Source organism: Pseudoliparis swirei, chromosome 9, assembly GCF_029220125.1.
Source record: "Pseudoliparis swirei isolate HS2019 ecotype Mariana Trench chromosome 9, NWPU_hadal_v1, whole genome shotgun sequence".
Lineage (NCBI taxonomy): Eukaryota > Metazoa > Chordata > Actinopteri > Perciformes > Liparidae > Pseudoliparis > Pseudoliparis swirei.
Genome location: NC_079396.1, coordinates 16,895,557 through 16,914,247, shown reverse-complemented (window position 1 = coordinate 16,914,247; position 18,691 = coordinate 16,895,557). Strand labels below are relative to the sequence as shown.

Below are 18,691 nucleotides of genomic sequence, written 5' to 3'. Positions count from 1 at the left end.
GTTTGGAAGAGGCGCTCCATCATGTCAGGAAGCGAGAACAAATACTTCAGTAATAAATTATATTATATACTATTGATGTGAACGATATATTACTGAGCCTTTTACAGTAACACATGTAATACACTTGTCAGTGCTCTCAGGTAGACAACAGATATTTGCTTCTATGATACTACAAAGATTTAGAGTTTGGTTTTGCATCGCTGGTGTACAGAACACACATCTAAAACAAAGAAAAGAAATAGGCAGCACTTTATAATAACTGCACGCTATGAAGCATGATTTACTACATTGAATGGTGAATCCATCATTTATTAAGTGTGGAACAATGCTTTATAAATGAGGAATAAGTGCAGTTATTATAAAGTATGACCAGTAAATGACATAGTAAAAACTAGAATGCACATGGTGGCAAAATAGCATCATTCAGAACTTTGAGGTTCTGTAGTTTACGTGAATATGGAGACACACAAACATTAATTAATGTACACAATATATTAGAGTGAAAAAAAAGAATAATGAAGGGCGTAAAGTAGAGATTGATGTAGAGGAGGGGCTTCATCATTCAGAGAAGTACTTCCTGGTTTGACTGCAGGCTGAAGAGAGGTGCGTTGAACCATCAGAGCCTCAAACATGAACATTCCTCACACTTTGATCTTCTTTTATTTCAGTGAGTACGATGACTTTCTATTTCTATCATTCTCTTTTTCACAATGTTTTTTTTTTTCCAGTCGGTCAGTTAAACTTTGAAGTCGATGAGAAACAGTTTCATCACATCTCGTATCGCTTCAAGACATATTGTTGCTTTCTGTTCTGTGGTTAAACAGGATGATGAGAGTTATGGGTCACTCAGTGGTGGAAGAAGTACTTAGGTATTGAAATAATATAAATAACAACATGTACTACATTTTTACTTAAATAAAATTACCACAACTTTTAACATCAACATCTTCTTAAAGTATCAGAGGTAAAAGAGGTAGTCATTATGCAGAAAGGCCTATTTCATGCTCATGATAATCCTGCAGTGTAATTATTGATGCATTCATGTATTCATCACTTTAACGTTGCAGCTGGTAGAGGTGGAGCTGATTTTGACTACTTTATGTATCGCTTGTGGATTTCCTCCTGGAGATCAATACAGTTTCATTATAGAGAGTTTTCTCTGAATATTGGCCTAAGCTGTAATATTAATATTTTCAGTCCAGATAATAATAACTATTGATTGATCATCCCTTCACCAGCACTGTGGGCCAGAAACTCTGGTCTCCTCAATGCCAAGATCCTCATCGCTGAAGGAAAGGAAGGAGGAAACATCACAGTTGGATGCATCTTTAATTTCTCTGGAAAATGGAAGATCTTCTGCAAGGGAACACGTATAGACGAAAAAGTTCTCATTTTAACACGTGAAGTCACAGCTCAGAAAGGCAGATACAGCATTGCATATAAAGAAGGAACGTTTCCAGTATCTCCTACAGTTCTGAATGTGAGCATCACAAAGCTGAGGAAGTCTGATGCAGGGAAGTACAAGTGTGGTTTGCTAAGCATTTTAACAATTCATCCATCATACCAGGAGATTGAGATCAGAGTTGAAGACGGTGAGTTTCTCCTGAGAGAATCAACTTTCCATTGACAGCTGCTGATGTTTCAAACAACTCAATGTGTTTAGTCTAACAATTATATTTAGAGCTGCATATTGACATCATTTAAAACCAGCAGTTTAACTGTTAAATATCTAATGAACTCAGATTGACCCAGACTCCAGCTGGTTTGAATATTGTTGCACCAAACACATTGATTACCTTTTCGCATTTCGCTGTACGATTAGAAATGCATTGATTTAGTCGCAGAGAATCTGTATTATGGAAGTTAACTATTACCACAGATTTCTTTGTATCAGTATGTCTGCTCATTATCTTTTTTGTTGTTGTGTTTCTCAGCTCCAATCTCTTCAAAGGCAGCCTCGACTCCTCCATCTTTTTCAGCATCAGTCCCCTCCGCCTCCACACTGACGACACAGAGTTTGAGCTCCAGACCAGGAAGCTCTACACCTTCATCCACCTCCAGACTGACATCAGCTTCAGGTTTAAGCACATTTACATGTTGATGTTTTACAACAACAGTTTCCACTGTGAAGAAACATGCATCGACCCTCGTTATCTTACATCAGCTATAATAAATGTGACTTTTCTTTTCACTTGTAAAACCACCTCCATCTTTGCGTTGAACAGCATGTATCACATTTATTCCAGATTCCTACAATTTGGGAGATTACTGCCACAGGTAATCATTCAGAAACCCTGAAGTTTCCCAGTGGAATAGTAGCCTAATAATCAGACTAAGTTCCCATTTAGTTTCACCGCCTCAATGCAGCTTAACATCCTGTCCAAGGCAGAGCTCTTTTTCCATCTCTGCCTGGATATCATTCATGTGTTTATATGTGTGTTTTGATGTCAAATGTGTACATGCATGGACTGTATTCATGCATGAATATGTATGCTTGTGTTGATACAGATTTGAATATATAGTTGATTTTACATTTAGTTGGACAAAACAGCATGAATGGACCCTCAAGTCCCACATGTACCCGAGACTCCCAGAAATATTTGATAACGCATCAGGAGGTGTCAGCGTATAACAAACTTGTTCTTCTAACAACTACAGTAACTCAGCTGTGTGTGCGTCTGGCTCTGGTCATCATGCTCATCGGACTAGCAACGACTGCGCTGATGATCTCCAGGAAGAGGGCCAAGAAACCCAAAGGTGAGGCTCCAGGAAACACACACAATTCAGTTCAATTCAATTCAGTTTATTTGTATAGCCCAATTTCACAAATTACAAATTTGTCTCGGAGTGCTTTACAATCTGTACACATAGACATCCCTGCCCCAAAACCTCACATCGGACCAGGAAAAACTCCCAAATAACCCTTCAGGGGGAAAAAAAGGGAAGAAACCTGGAGGAGAGCAACAGAGGAGGATCCCTCTCCTAGGATGGACAGGTGCAATAGATGTCATGTGACCAGAAGGACAGATTTAGAGTTAAAATACATTCAATGAATATGACAGAGTGTATGAATAGTTCATAGTAGGCATATTCCACGATGGAGACCTCCACGATCCATCAGGCAGATGGCGGTGGGGAGGAGGAGTGGGCGGAGTCTCAACAGGACAGTGGCGTAGTCATGAGCAGGAATTCCACGACCCAGACGATCCATCAGGCAGATAGGATCTATGCCGTCTCATAGGGTCCGATGACCCCATGAGACGTAAAGTCAAAAGGACTTCCGGGAGAAAGCAGAGTTAGTAACGTGTGATTGAGAGATGAAAATTCATCCTTAAGGAGAGAAAAAGAGGAGATAGGTACTCAGTGCATCCTAAAACGTCCCCGGCAGCTATAAGCCTATAGCAGCATATCAAGGGGCTGGACCAGGTGAACCTGATTCAGCCCTAACTATAAGCTCTGTCAAAGAGGAAGGTCTTAAGTCTACTCTTAAACGAGGTGACTGTGTCTGCCTCCCGGACTGAAATTGGAAGCTGGTTCCATAAAGAGGAGCTTGATAACTAAAGGCTCTGGCTCCCATTCTACTTTTTAAGACTCTAGGAACTACAAGTAGTCCCGCATTTAGTGAGCGTAGCTCTCTAGTGGGGCAATATGGTACGACAAGCTCCTTAAGATATGATGGAGCATCACCAATCAAGGCTTTGTAGGTTAAGAGAAGAATTTTAAAAGTGATTCTTGATTTTACTGGGAGCCAGTGCAGAGCAGCTAGTGCAGGAGTGATGTGATCTCTTTTCTTAGTTTTAGTGAGAACACGAGCTGCAGCATTCTGGATCAACTGGAGGGACCTAAGAGATTTATTAGAGCAGCCTGATAATAAGGAGTTGCAGTAATCCAGTCTCAAGTCGTGAACCAATTTTTCTGCATCTTTTGAGACAAGATGTGCCTGATTTTGAAATATTACGTAGATGAAAGAATGCAGTCCTTGAGATTTGCTTTACGTGGGAGTTAAAGGACAAGTCCCGATCAAAGATAACGCCAAGATTCTTTACAGTGGTGTTGGATGCCAGGGCAATGCCGTCTACAGAATCCACATCACCAGATAATTGATCTCTGAGGTGCTCAGGGCCGATTAAAATTACTTGGTTTTGTCTGAGTTTAACATCAAGAAGTTGCAGGTCATCCATGTTTTTATGTCTTTAAGACATGCTTGAATTTTACAGAGTTGGTTGCTCTCCTCTGGTTTTATCGATAAATATAGTTGAGTGTCATCTGCATAACAATGAAAATTTATGGAGTGTTTCCTGATAATATTGCCCAAAGGAAGCATGTATAAAGTAAATAAAATTGGTCCAAGCACAGAACCTTGTGGAACTCCGTGATTAACGTTGGTGGTTATCGGGGCGTCATCGTTTACAAATACAAACTGAGATCGATCTGATAAATAGGATTTAAACCAAATTAGTGCCGTGCCTGAAATGCCAATCGACTGCTCCAGTCTCTGTAACAGGATGTCATGGTCAATGGTGTCGAATGCAGCACTAAGGTCTAACAAGACCAGGACAGAGAGGTCCTTTATCTGCTGCCATTAAGAGGTCATTTGTAATTTTCACCAGTGCCGTCTCGGTGCTGTGGTGTTTTCTAAATCCTGATTGAAATTTCTCAAATAAACTATTATGATGTAGAAAGTCGCACAACTGATTTGCGACCACTTTCTCAAGGATCTTGGAGAGGAAGGGAGGTTAGAGATCGGTCTGTAGTTAGCCAACACCTCTGGATCCAGAGTGGGCTTCTTCAGGAGAGGTTTAATAACAGCCACCTTGAAGGAGTGTGGTACGTGGCCTGTTAGCAGAGACACATTGATAATATCTAATAGAGCCGCCAATTAAAGGCAAAACGTCTTTAAGCAGCCTCGTCGGGATGGGGTCCAAGAGACAGGTAGGCGTGTTAAGTAGAAACCGTTGAAAATAATTGGTCACGGTTGATAGGAGAAAATCCTCAAATATACACCAGGGCATACAGCGGTTTCCAAGGCCATTCCACTTGAGGACAGATTGGCACTGGTTATGGGCAAGAGATTATTAATCTTGTCCTAATAGTTAAAATCTTTTCATTAAAGAAGTTCATAAAGTCATTACCACTAAGGTTTATAGGAATGCTCGGCTCCACAGAGCTGTGACTCTCTGTCAGCCTGGCTACAGTGCTGAAGAGAAACCTGGGGTTGTTTTATTTTTCTATTATTGATGAGTAATAGGCTGCTCTGGCATTACGGAGGGCCTTCTTATATGTTTTAAGACTATCTCGCCAAACTAAGCGGGATTCTTCGAGATTAGTTGAGCCATATGCGTTCAAGCTGTGACGTTTGCTTCAGTTTGCGGGTCTGAGGGTTATACCAGGAGCAAACCTCCTCTTCCTCACTGTCTTCTTCTTCAGAGGGCTATCGAGTCCAGTGTCATTCTCAGAGAGCCTATGGCACTGTCAACAAGATGATCAATCTGGGACGGACTAAAGTTAGACCAGGAGTCCTCTGTTATATTGAGACGTGGTATCGAATCAAATACAGAAGGAATCGCTTCTTTAAATTTAGCTACAGCACTATCAGTTAGACATCTAGTGTAAAACTTTTGACTAACGGAGTACACTCCGTAGTATAAATTCAAAAGTTATGAGGTTGTGGTCTGACAGAAGAGGATTCTGTGGGAAGACGTTCAAATGCTCAATGTCAACGCCATAAGTAAGAACAAGATCAAGCGTGTGGCCAAAGCTGTGAGTGGGTTTCTGTACTCTCTGACAGAAGCCAATCGAGTCCAACAAGGAGATGAATGCAGCACTAAGGCAATCATTATCAACATCCACATGGATATTAAAATCTCCAACAATAATAACTTTATCGGTTTTAAGAACCAAACTTGATATAAATTCTGAGAATTCAGATATAAACTCTGAATATGGACCTGGTGGCGGTACAGAATCACAAATCGAATTGGCTGTAGTGTTTTCCAGGTTGGATGTGAAAGACTAAGAACAAGGCTTTCAAATGAGGTGTAGTGTAATTTTGGTTGAGGATTAATTAATAGGCTCGATTCAAAGATGGCTGCTACTCCACCTCCTCGACCGGTGCCTCGAGGAATGTGAGTATTAATATGACTTGGAGGAGTCGATTCATTCAGGCAGACATATTCTTCATGGCTCAGCCAGGTTTCAGTTAGGCAACATAAATCAATGTGATTATCTGATATTAAATCATTCAGTAACACAGCTTTAGATGACAGAGATCGAATATTTAGGAGACCACATTTAATAGACCTATTTTGTTGCACTGCTGAAATAATTGTGTTAACTTGTATAAGGTTATTGTACGACTCCTCTTCTGCTTACTTTTGATTTATTTAATTGAAGTGCGTGGGACAGACACAGTCTCTACTCTAAAGTCAAGGGTGGGTAACTGCTTGAATGGAAGAGCAGAGAAGGTGTTAAACTACAACTCTGCTCCCGGTTCCTGATCTGAACCCTGGGTTGTCATAGATTAAGTCCGGTGATCAACTTGGTCATATTCGCAGAAATGAGACGCGCTCCGTCCAACGTGGGATGAATGCCGTCTCTCCTCATCAGATCAGGTTTTCCCCAGAAAGTCTTCCAGTTGTCTACGTAGCCCACATTATTCGCTGGGCACCACCTCGACAGCCAGCGGTTGAAAGACGACATTCGGCTATACAATTCGTCTGTCTGCAAATTTGGGAACCAAAGGGAACCGAACATCTCAACACACACATACCAAAGGGAACCGGACATCTCAACACACACATTACTAGAATGGGCACTCGGTAGAGCGCATACCTTCACATATCACAAGATTGGGCATTGAATTATGAACATTTTGTCATTAGTTGCATGCCAATTGGATAGAAATTGACCGTGCTATGGTAAAAAGAAGATGTTGACCTTTTCATGACCTTGACCTTGACCTTTGACCCGATCGATCCCAAAATCTAATCAAATGGTCCCCGGATAATAACCAATCATCCCACCAAATTTCATGCGATTCGGTTTAATACTTTTTTAGTTATGCGAGGAACACGCATACAAATAAATAAATACACGCCGGTGATCAAAACATAACCTTCCGCATTTTCAATGCGAAGGTAACAAAGGGAACCGAACATCTCAACACAGACATACCAAAGAGAACCGAACATCTCAACACACACAAAACAAAGGGAACCGAACATCTCAAACTCCTCACAGGGAATGAACAAAACACACTCTGCCTGTCATGCCAGATGTTTAAGCGGTGGAGCTAATCCTCTGACCTGCATCATTTCCAGAACCTCCTGTAGAAACCGTGTACGCTGATGTCACAGAGGTGAGTTTGAGTACATTTGGGACATTGAGCATTATTAATATTGAAAGCACCAGATATTAATACAAACCTCTTCTCCTGCAGGCCAACCGGATGTCTGAGGAGATCCGAGAGGACGGACAGAGCAGATCTCCTCCTTTAGAAATATCCACAGTTTACACTTTCCACTGGACAGTGTCAGAAGAAAGCAACAATTAAATGTCTGAGGAATTTAGCACCCTGATTTTTCAACTTCATCTGCTAAAATAACGTGCAACAACTTAATTGTATAGCAGAGAAAATATCTTTGTGGTGGCAGAATACGGAAAATAATGTGGAGAAAAATAGCATCGTGAAGATTATGTGAATATGGAGACAAAACCATCTTAATTAATGTACAAAATATCATACAACTTTTACATTGTTACTTCTACTCTTGACTTTGGTTGTCACGTTATTGTCTCAACTTTTTCCCCTTGAGGGTGAACATAATGTTTGTATGGGAGCGGATGCATTGGTGCTTGTCATGTTGTCAGGACGACTGTAATGTAAATATATTGGGGATGAGCAGTTACAACTTTAATGTTGTGATGGAATAGTACAGGATGCCAAAAATGTCATTTTATAGCATGTGGAAACAATCAAACTCGTCATAGTTTTGTATTGTCAAGTCAGTTTTAGAAATTGTCAGTATGGGATACAAAAAATATCATTGTTTAGTACATCAAATGTCAAAGTATAGCATGTTGAAAATGTTGTAAAGCAAGAATGTTCAATATGCCGAGAGAGATCTTGTATGTTTCTAAAAGTAAAATAAGTTATAATGTATGTCGATAACGTTGTCTACTCCGTTCTATAAGCACGCTTTACTGGAGGTTCTTCCACTCATCTGTACGGTTCTTTCACATCAGCGGCCGTACATTTGTATACTAAGTTATACAGAACCAAAATGGGATTATGATTATAATTCAGCGTTTATTACTGCGGATAATCCAGACTTTACTGTCAACAGTTTCACCAAGTACGACCACCAGCGATGTCAAACTGTAAAGACTCAGCTGCTGTTTGAAGTGGAAGAAAGTAACTTTAGTAAAATAATGACTGAGAACACAAGGAAGCAATTGACATTTTTTAAATGAAAATAAAGTTGACATTGGCAGTTTAAACAGTATATGGTCTTTATTACTTTACCAAATATTTCATCTTTCCGTTTTATACTTTACTACAGTGTAGTCAGTACAAGCCAATGCAGCCATGTTACAAAATATATTAATTGCTCTTTCAAGTTAATGTCCATAACCTCTTGTTTACATCGGTCTCAATACATGTGGCAACAGCTGAACCAAAAACATCATCAATAATATTTCCACAGAATAACTTCATGTGATGCCATGAAGACAATGCTGCTGCATGTTGGCCATACAAACTACAACTATTGTATTGTGTTTAAAATGTCAAAAATAGAAGACAAACACTTGGTAAATATTTCACTTCACATCCTTAGTGTTCAAAGAACAATACAAATACAAAAAAACTAAACACGTGCAGTTAAAATAAAAGATGAAAATAAATGCCGTGGCACATTAAAGGTAAACACGGAGGAGGAAGAGGAGGGTGAAGGTCATCTGACAGAATGATGGCTGCATAGAGAGGACAACTTTGGAAGATTGTGTGCTGTCCCTCAAGCAGTCTTATATTTGACATGTAGTTATTTAGTAATAGTGCTTCTTTCAACATCTCAGTTCATCAACTTCAACAGGAATCGCAGCTGTTTATTGCCAAAATGTGCTTTTTTCTTTAATGTATTTGACAGTTAACAGTTAACATGACGCTATGAAGTTCTTCACTGCTTAAAGCAGCAGGATAGAAAACCCAAACCTCTTTAAATGCAACATGGTTTCCTGTTCTTGCAAGTTTTAGCTCCTAAACTCCAAATTATGTAACATTTTTATTTCTGCTGACGATTTTCAAACATGTGACAAACACAACATTTGTAATGAAATTGTTTTCTTATCCACTAGTTTAATTTAGTACAAACATCACATCGCACCCTTAAAACCAGCAAATATTCAAATATTTTAGCTGAGACATAAAGATAATGCATGATTAAAATAGTTCCACAGTGATTTTCTGTCAGTGGATTTATCCATTAATCTACTCATTGTTACAACTTTAAGTTGTATTTTATTTTTCATCGCATAATCTTTACAATTATAATGCAATTGTTGTGCAGATTGATGCAAACACTTTGCATCGTATTATCATTTCACTGGAAGAAGAGATTGGACGGACGCACACGAGTTCCAAGAGTGTGCTGCATGATTTACCAGAATAATGTCAAACAGTGGCTGCATAGAAGGACACACAAATACATTATAAAAACTACAATATGTTTTTTGTAAATAATAAGCAGTGATGAAATACTCATGATTTATATGAAAAGGGTTGAACATGATCCTTGAAAGGATAGTCTGGTGATATTTAATATCTTTTAACTTTCAACACATCTCATGAAAGACCAACAATCGATGTTTCCACTTAGCAGGTGTCGGCGTCTCAACGCCTCAGAGTGGAGGAACACAAACTCTCAAAAACAAATGCAAGTCATCGACCAATGAAAATAGTAAGTTCCCCATTTACTGCAGTTTGAGTAGCATTTTCTAAAAGCTAGTCAAGAAATGAAGGATCCTTTTTTTAAAGAAATGTGAGTATTTCAAAAAAATAATAGAATGTATATCTTCAGTCAGAACAATGTGCTTCTGGCTGAGCGCTATAGATCGAGGAGGCAAGTCAAGTTCAGAGAGACAGACAACAACAATCCGACAACACATTGTTGGTTTTGGCCTTTTCATGGAAAATGTTGACTGTAAAAAAACATAAAAAACAAAATAAAAATAAAGACAATATCACCACCGGTTTACCAAACGTGAACTTAACTGAACCCAAGGCCATATTTATTCCTTCTTTTATACATTACTGATTAGTAAGGCTGTACCGAATTGTCACATTTAAAGATTCTTTTGGAATTTTAGAATGAGTTGCATGTCTGTCATCAACCCAAGATAATAATAAAAACATCCTCAATTTGAATAAAGTGATCCATCAGATGAAATGACAGTATCTTTCTCTCTCATCAAATCAACTTGGTTGCATGCGACAGCAGAGGAGACTGTGCGCAGCTCACACGTTGCTGCAGAATGAGTGGAAATACTGAGTAGCCGCGTATTTAACCGCAACTGTGCAGAAATGCAAAGTTTCAACACGATAAATAAACATACAAAAAAGAAGCTGTTAAAATGTCGATTTCAAATTTGAACGTCAACATAATGAATGAAGCTTCGAACGACTCGGTGCAGCCTAGATTGTCTAATTCAAGCTCATGAAACCCTCTTCCCACTTGAGTCTTTGTTGTTGCAGATTGGCAAGTCGGAGAGGATCAGAACACGTTATGTTTGAAATAACCAAAACCAAACTCCACTTGAATCCCATTGTTATGCAAGAGGACCACTTGAAACAGGACACCACGTCAGCGGCCAGAAGACAACAACGTGCCTTCAACACGCAGGAGAACACAACATCTGTGGAAGACCGTCGGAGTGAAACCTCAAGATGAAGAAGAACATTTTAAAACCAGAACATTGTTTCCGGTTGGATGATCTGCTTTGACTGTTTTATTGTAAACACGATTCTTCATCTCGAGGATTATTAGCAATAAATACATCTCAGTGAATCGGTCAGCTTTCAATAAAAAAATATTTACACATTTAACGTAGAAAAATATGATTAACCTCGTGACTTCGTGATGAAATCAAGAGTCAGGATTGTGAAGAAAAAAGGCAAAAGTGCAACAACAACAACAACAACAACAACAGAGGCCCGACAGGAAGCGTTTGTGCTGCCGTCTCTCCTCCAACATGGCCGTCTATGAAAGATGGAGACCACTCCGAGAAGAAAATACTCACTTTGGTTTTGGATAAAGCCGATTTTACTGCATGGAGGAACAACAGGCACAAACAACTTGTTGGAGGCCTCTGGTTAAATATTTGTCCCTTTATGATACAATAAAATAATAAATAACAGGATAAATAATGAGTTCTCTATGGTAGTTTATGAACAGGAAGGTCTTTTTTGGTACTTGATGTTGCCTCAGGAAGTCTGTAGCTACACCAAGTTCCCTCCAATAAACTATCCCAGAAACATAATAACAACAATCGTAATAATATAAGTTAATACAGGCCTGTTGTGCCTTAAGTGAGCTGGTGTGTTTGTTTCAGGGCTTTTCAACATCTGTTTCATAGCCTCCAGCCGTAATTTATTCTCTCAAATAATTGATTAAATGTAACGTCTTTAAAATGTCAGAAAAAAAGTGAAAAAACAGCCCAGGTTAAAATAATCAAATAGTTTGTTTTGCCAAAACAAGACAGAAAACCAACAAACGTTCATATTTGAGGTGCTGGAGTTTGTGAATTTGGGTAAAAATAAAGCACGACTCATGACAACCGAGTTGTGTTCAGGATTCAGCATCGTATCAAAATGATTCCGTCACTTTGGGACATTGGAGAACCTCAACATAGGAAACCTTTCAGGTTGCATCTGAAGACGCCTGGAAATGGAGCCCATCGTCCTGCAAAGGGACGTGTTCACATGACCTCAACGACGCACACAGGACAGGAGGGAACTCATTTGTGTAATCAATGTCATGTTTCATCAAGACGGCGTCATCGGTTTCGTGGGATTTGAACTCTTCCTCTCGTCGCCGCAGCACTTTTCTGAAGACGCACTGATCCTCTGCGAACACCAGAGTGAGCAGCGGTCTGCTGGTGGAGGGATGACAATGTCAGAGGTCAAAATACAGGAGAGGTGAAGAAGAAGTTGCCTGTTTGAATCCCTGGATCCGCGGGACAGGCAAAATAGGCAAGGCACTTAAACATCTAAATATGTGTTACAGTAAAGCGGGCTCATGTGAACCAGTGAACCTACGCCTCGATAATTAAAGTTTGATCAGAGCAGTGAGGAAGGGTGGAGCGGCTGTGTAAACATCTTCAAAAAACAAGCAGAAGCCTCAAAAAAATCATGACAATTATTCAGAAGGAATCCGGCTGGAGATGCAACATCAGGACGGCACGCGGAAAAGTGCCGACGCAACGCCATTAATGCCAGAGACAGCAGTCTCACGAGAGGACGAGATAGAAGGAGGTACTACTGGGAACTGCAATAAGTGAATATTGTGAAACTCTCAGGACGATTAATTGAAGATGCTTTGAAATGCAATGATTGTCAAATGTACAATACTTTGTTTTTAAACAAATTAAGGAGGGATACGTTTATCCTCCATCTCAGTGTCTTTGGCCCACTCTGTTTCACAAACAGTCGACTCTGAAGCAAATAGTCATTTTGAAAACGCTACGGCAATATTTTTGATTCGATGTGAATGTGAAAATCAGATTTAGTTTGGAACTAAATTGAGAAGCTATCCTGTACAATGTGAAGAAGGTACAGCGGTACAATCCTGATGGGAAGGAAACCGTTGGACCTTTGGGGCAATAGTTACTCACGTTCTCATAAACAGAGATTTCAGAAGGAATTACTCAAAACTGTTCAACACAGCTTCACAAACGTTCCACATGAATTCAGATTGAACCAAAATGATAAAGAAATCTGCCGTTTGAACCGTTTAAACCAGCAATCCTTAGAGAGCTGCGTTCAGCGGAGTTTCCATGACTAAAATCTCTTCAAAGAAGATGTTGAGGGAAACCGCACAACAACAAAAACTAAACTTCCTTGAAGAAAGACATGATTTTGAGCTTTATGATGAATCTGACCATCAGGGATTCTCGTGCATCAGTCCTGCAGCGTCGATCCCGTGTGTCGTCACTTTGGTGAAGGCGATGTCGTCCGAGCTGTCGCACGACCGCCACGGTGCGGATGACCTCTGGGGTCACAGAGGAGGTGGTACTCAGTACCTCTGAGCCAGGCGTCACACGGCCACGCCCATCATCCTGTGGAGGTGGACGTTGCCGAGGGTCCCTGGAGGGAGGGGTCAGTGCGTCACTGCTTTGACTGCTGCAGCTGCACCAGCTTCCTGTAATGTGGCATGACTTTGCTCTCAGGTAGATAGAGCGCCATCTCCAGGGCAACCAGGATGGTGAACTCAAACGATATCAGCTCCCTCCTGCTGATCCTGAAGCGCTCCTCCAGCTTCTACAGAGATGCAACACAAACGGAAGCATGAGCGGCACAATTCTTCCTTTCAACGAGACTTCTCTTCTCTTTTCTCTTGGCCTATTGGATGATGAATTTTGTATCTTTTGAAGCAAAAAATTCAATATTCAGATTCAATACTTCCCGAGGTAAAAAAAGTGCAACTCGTGTTATAATGCCAGATTGAGCATTTCAATATGTTAAATACCGTATCAACATTTAGGTAAATATAAGTAACGGATTGGACTCGGAATCAGCAGATACTCGATATTAAAAGGCCTCAAATAAAGATCAAGGACAATAACGCCTGTTCAGGACATCCTTAGTTTTGGGACATGCATTGAAAATAACTCAAAAAGTATTATGCATGAAATTTGGTGGGATGATGGGACCAATTGATTAGATTGTGGGATCGATTCAAAGGTCAAGGTCATGAAAAGGTCAAAATCTATGTTTTACCATCGCACGGTCAATTTCTATCCAATTGGCATGCAACTAATGCCAAAATGTTCATAATTCAATGCCCAATCTTAAGGTAGTTCTAGTTTGATATGTGTTTAAAAAAAAAGAATTTGCAACAAGGCCACCCTACTTCCATTAATATTGCTAAAATCAAACAATCAATTAATGCTTTTTAATCTGTCATATCTGAAATGTGTCAAGTTATTTAAGTTCTACATTTAAAAAATCATTTAATTATTAAAATTCGTAGACATTAGTATAAAATCTGGTAATCTGAGTGTCATGCTAAATCACGGCTGTCGCAGCGAGAGAGGACCCAAATGCCGACATTACTGCAAAAACCAATCATTAATCCAACAAACCAGAACGGACAACAAAAACGCGGACCAAACAATACGAAGCCACACTGGGAATGAGAAGAACAGGACTTAGCAAAACAATGCAAGGAGTTCACAGATCATGACATTAAACATCAATTCAGTACATTTATGATGACGTCTTGAGATACTTACCACTTTAAGTACTTACTTTATTTAGCAAAAGTAATACAAATAGTTCACAATGAAATTAAACATCAATTCAACAGTTTTGCTTCATATTTGATGTAAATGATTGAGTAACAACATTATTGATAACCAATGTTCAGTTAACTGACTAATTCAATCAAATAATGTTTTGATAAGGCTATTGTTATTAAATAATTGTAACCAAGATATGAAGTGACCAAAACATTGCATTGTCTAAAAACAAAATACTTTCTGGAATCTGGAGTAATGGAGATGATGTTTCTACCACTAAACATCACTGACATTTCTGTGCTGACGTTTTTTTTTAACCTTTCAGCTGACATACATGCAGATTTTTTTTTGATGAGCTAACACTCCCAGATGGGAGCTAAAGACACGAAGCTCAGTCGTCTCCACTGTGTGTGAGGAGCCGTGAGTTCACTGTGGAGGAACCTTCATAAACCACCTGCAGGTCAGTGTCCATCTGCTCAGGTAGACCAGCTTCACCAGCAGCTGCAAGAGCAACATGAGCTCACTGACAGGCATGTGTGTGTGTGTGTGTGTGTGTGTGTGTGTGTGTGTGTGTGACCTACATCGATGAGGTGTTTGACTTCCTGTTTCTTGAGGTCACTGCTGATCTTAGCAGCCAGTAGGATGCAGGCAGCGGACACCAACTTCCTGTAAAATCACAGCAGTACATGGCAGCATGAGGTATGAGAAGATAAATACTAACGGACCTGGAACAGGTCAGATTCATGCGTTTGTGCCTAAACAACAGTCAACAACGTACAAAGTGGTTTACCCTCCATGCTGTTTTTTTGCATTTTTCTCTGAAACTCCAGAGGGCGAACAAACAAAATGAAGTGTAAATAATCCAAAAGACAACTAGTGTAAGTCTTAGTTACGCCCAAAGACTGTAGGCGTAACTGGCAAAAAGCCATGAACCAACCTCAGCAATGCTGAGGGGGAATTGTAATTATCTGTTATTTAACTTATATCTCATATTCATGGCCTACTTTATTGCCTTTGTACAAGTCCTCACAAGTAAGTCAAGTATTACATGAATTTGACAAACCAAAATGTTAAATATCCTGTTAACAATTTGATTTGACTGACAAAATCTAAACTCAAATGAAGATCTTAAAGACCTATGAGCCGGCCGTGATTACACGCCGGCTTCACTCAGAGGATGAACTAAGCTTCAGATTGCAGACTAGATGTGGAAAGAATGACTTCAGTTTTTTGTTTTTTGTCATCGTGTAAACTGTCAATTTATGTCCATATTGAACGGGCCATGTTGCATATATGTTCTGATCAATAACAATATGAAGTTGTATGAGGATCAGATGTTATAGTACCTGTTCTGTTTATTGAGTCGACCCTGCAGCACCAACTTCTCAAAGTAGACGAACGCCATGGCGATGGTGACGGGCTGCATGCCGCAATCTTCCCCGACGACTCTCGTCTCTCTCTTCAGACTGCGAGACAAAGACACAAGTCAAAGACAGTGTTGGTATCCTGACAGTCGTTTCAGAGACACAGAGACAGCCCGACTGGAGACAAGAACACATCGAGTATTCTGTCAATTCATTTAAAATACCTGCGTATCTTGCTGAGAGTGAGTTTAATGTGAGGATACTTCTCCTTAAACGTCTCGTTCATGTCTTTCTTCAGATCAGACGGTTTGACGTATTCTATTACCGTTGTCTGGAGGATGAAAGACGAGAGGAGAAGATGTCAATTAAAATAGAGAAAACGGAAGAAGTGGAGGAGGAGAAGGATGCATGAACAGGAAGGGGGATGTGTCGTCATGTGAAAGTGTAAGCAGACATTTAAAAGTCAAACAATGGTCACTGACAGTAAATGGGCCCCGTGATGACGTAAACACTGGCTGCTTCACTCGGAGCACAAACTGCCAGCAGCAGTCATGCCGACGCCAGTTCAGTGTCCTTGTGCTTTTATTGGTATTGTATTCAATATTAGACACCCCCTTTATGTGAAGCACGTTGCATTGCCTTGTTGTTGAAATGTGCTGTACAGATAAACATGTCTTACCACTTAATACAATAATGGTTGTGTATGTACAGTTCACAACCCAGAATAATGTAGGTTAAATAAACTTTAGATGTTGTGTGCATGTTGTCATGTTGTTGTTGTAATACTCATATCTGCCACAAGAGGCTGAAGGGCACCACCCAATGTCCTAAATAGGAGTAAAAGCTTCATGATTCCCCTAACGGCAGATTGGCACCTATTGAAATAGATTTAAAGTCAAGAAAGATGTGACATTACAAACTGGAAGTTGCTAACATACAATACATGGAGCTCGTGTTCAGAGTACTTTGAAAAAATGGATCTCACCAGGATGAAAACATAAATGCTTTAAGTCTTATTTAGAACATGTGGCTGCGGTGCACTTCAGCCTCTTGTGGCCATAAATGAATATAACAACAACAAACACGAGAAATGATCTTGACAAAAAAACATAATCAAATTAACTTGGGAAATGTTTTTGTCATAAACACCGGTGAGAAAAGATTTATAAAATGGATCATCAGAAGTCAGGGCTTCCAGACTAATACGAACTAAAGTATTAACTAAAAGACCTGGATGCAAGCCAACTGCCTCAAACTCAACAGCGTCAAATCCGAAACCCTCATCTGCCCCGAATCACTCAACAAATCCCACCACACGTTCTCCCTCTTCATCGACGACCCCTCTGTTCCTGCTTCCACACACATCTGTAACCTACAGTGTCATCTTTGATCCAACCCTCGACTTTGAACATCAAGCACATCACAAAAAAAACCCGTTCATCTTAAAAACACCGCCCTTCTACTCTTCAGTGGCAGAAACACTCATCCTCGCCTTCATCACCTCTGGACTGGATGCAACAGCATCATGTACGGCACATCCACAAAAAAATCATCAGCAAACTACAATACATCCAGAACTCAGCCGCTCGTCTCCTCTCCCGCACCAGAGCCCACCGGACCCCCGTCCTTCAGAACCTCCACATCTCTTCTCTCTCTGCACGTCTCCTTCAGTTTGTCATTCTTTCAATATAGTGCCTTGTTATGCATGTTAGTACAATCTCATCCATTCGTTGAATGATATGTAATGCAGCACATTGTTTAAATAATAGAAGTGTCCAGTGTCTTTTTACCATGTAGGAGGCGAAGATCAGCACCCGTTTGTGTTTCCCACAAGGCCACTGGGGGTCACTGAGGAGGTTAGGGTCGTAGTCCGTCACATCTTCAAGACCTTAAAACACACACAACAGAAATGGCCCCGTTTGTCAATACTTCTGATTATGCGACATCAATATTATCTATTTTTTTCAAACTATTAATTTACATTACATACTATAGTTATATTATATTTCATATTCTATGCTATATTTCTACACTATATTACTACATGTTACCTTGTGCTATATCTCATAACCCATAGTAGACTATAGTGTTCTATACTATATTTTATTAATATGTTATGTTGTCTCGTTACATGTCTTGTTATAATGCTATGCATTATTACTCATAACATGGTGGTTTCATTGAAACTATTGATTGATTTGATTTTAATGAACATGATATTCTCCTATGGCAGATGCCATGCAGAATGATAACACAGATATAATGTGCTTCCTTCCTGAGAGCGAGCAGAATAATCTTTGTGATGCGTTAAACTGAGTTTCACATAAAGACTGAAAGTAGGAGGGAGCTGCTAGTCTGGCTCCACTTCAGACAAGCCTATCCATTACCTGTTGTATTAATGGTATTATGGTATGTTTTTAACTGTCCTTGTGGTGAAGTTGACGATGTCACACAGTTTCATAACTAACACACAGTTTTCATTACTATATAATATAATTGCTGCATCCTTTTTTTAGCCAACTAACATAAGATGTGCGGATATGGCATCTTTTGGGAGGCGAGAGACTGAAGAGACACGTCACAAGAAGACTAAAAATATAAACCTGCTATCAATATGTACACTAACAACACACACACACACACACACACACACAACCACACACACTAACCACACAGCTGTGTTGTGTTAATGGAAGGTTCCAGATTAGAAAGCGATGTTTAGAAGTAATACAGGGCTCTGTCCCTGTGGGTGGGTGTTTATAGAGAGCAGAAGCATGAGGCACAGGGACAGTGTGAGCGCTGCAGTTTGCTTA

The 18,691-nt window shown here is 39.9% G+C and overlaps 1 protein-coding gene across 4 annotated transcripts in view; it reads right to left on the bottom strand.

Moving 5' to 3' along the window:
- Positions 1-8,449: 8,449 nt before the first annotated feature.
- cables2b (Cdk5 and Abl enzyme substrate 2b) overlaps positions 8,450-18,691 on the bottom strand; it is a 35,869-nt gene continuing 25,627 nt past the window's right edge. Inside the window, exons 6-11 of one of the 4 annotated variants that reach the window (XR_008832897.1) lie at positions 17,669-17,766; positions 16,103-16,209; positions 15,861-15,980; positions 15,096-15,180; positions 13,156-13,534; positions 8,450-12,150 (exon numbers count right to left, since the gene is read on the bottom strand). Coding sequence is in view for 2 of the 4 variants with exons in the window: in XM_056423647.1 (XP_056279622.1) it covers positions 13,382-13,534; positions 15,096-15,180; positions 15,861-15,980; positions 16,103-16,209; positions 17,669-17,766 (563 nt within the window). In the remaining 2 variants the exon portion in view is untranslated. Of the gene's footprint in view, positions 13,535-14,873; positions 15,016-15,095; positions 15,181-15,860; positions 15,981-16,102; positions 16,210-17,668; positions 17,767-18,691 lie in introns of those variants that run through there. The other 3 variants (XR_008832896.1, XM_056423647.1, XM_056423648.1) reach the window with 3 other exon arrangements.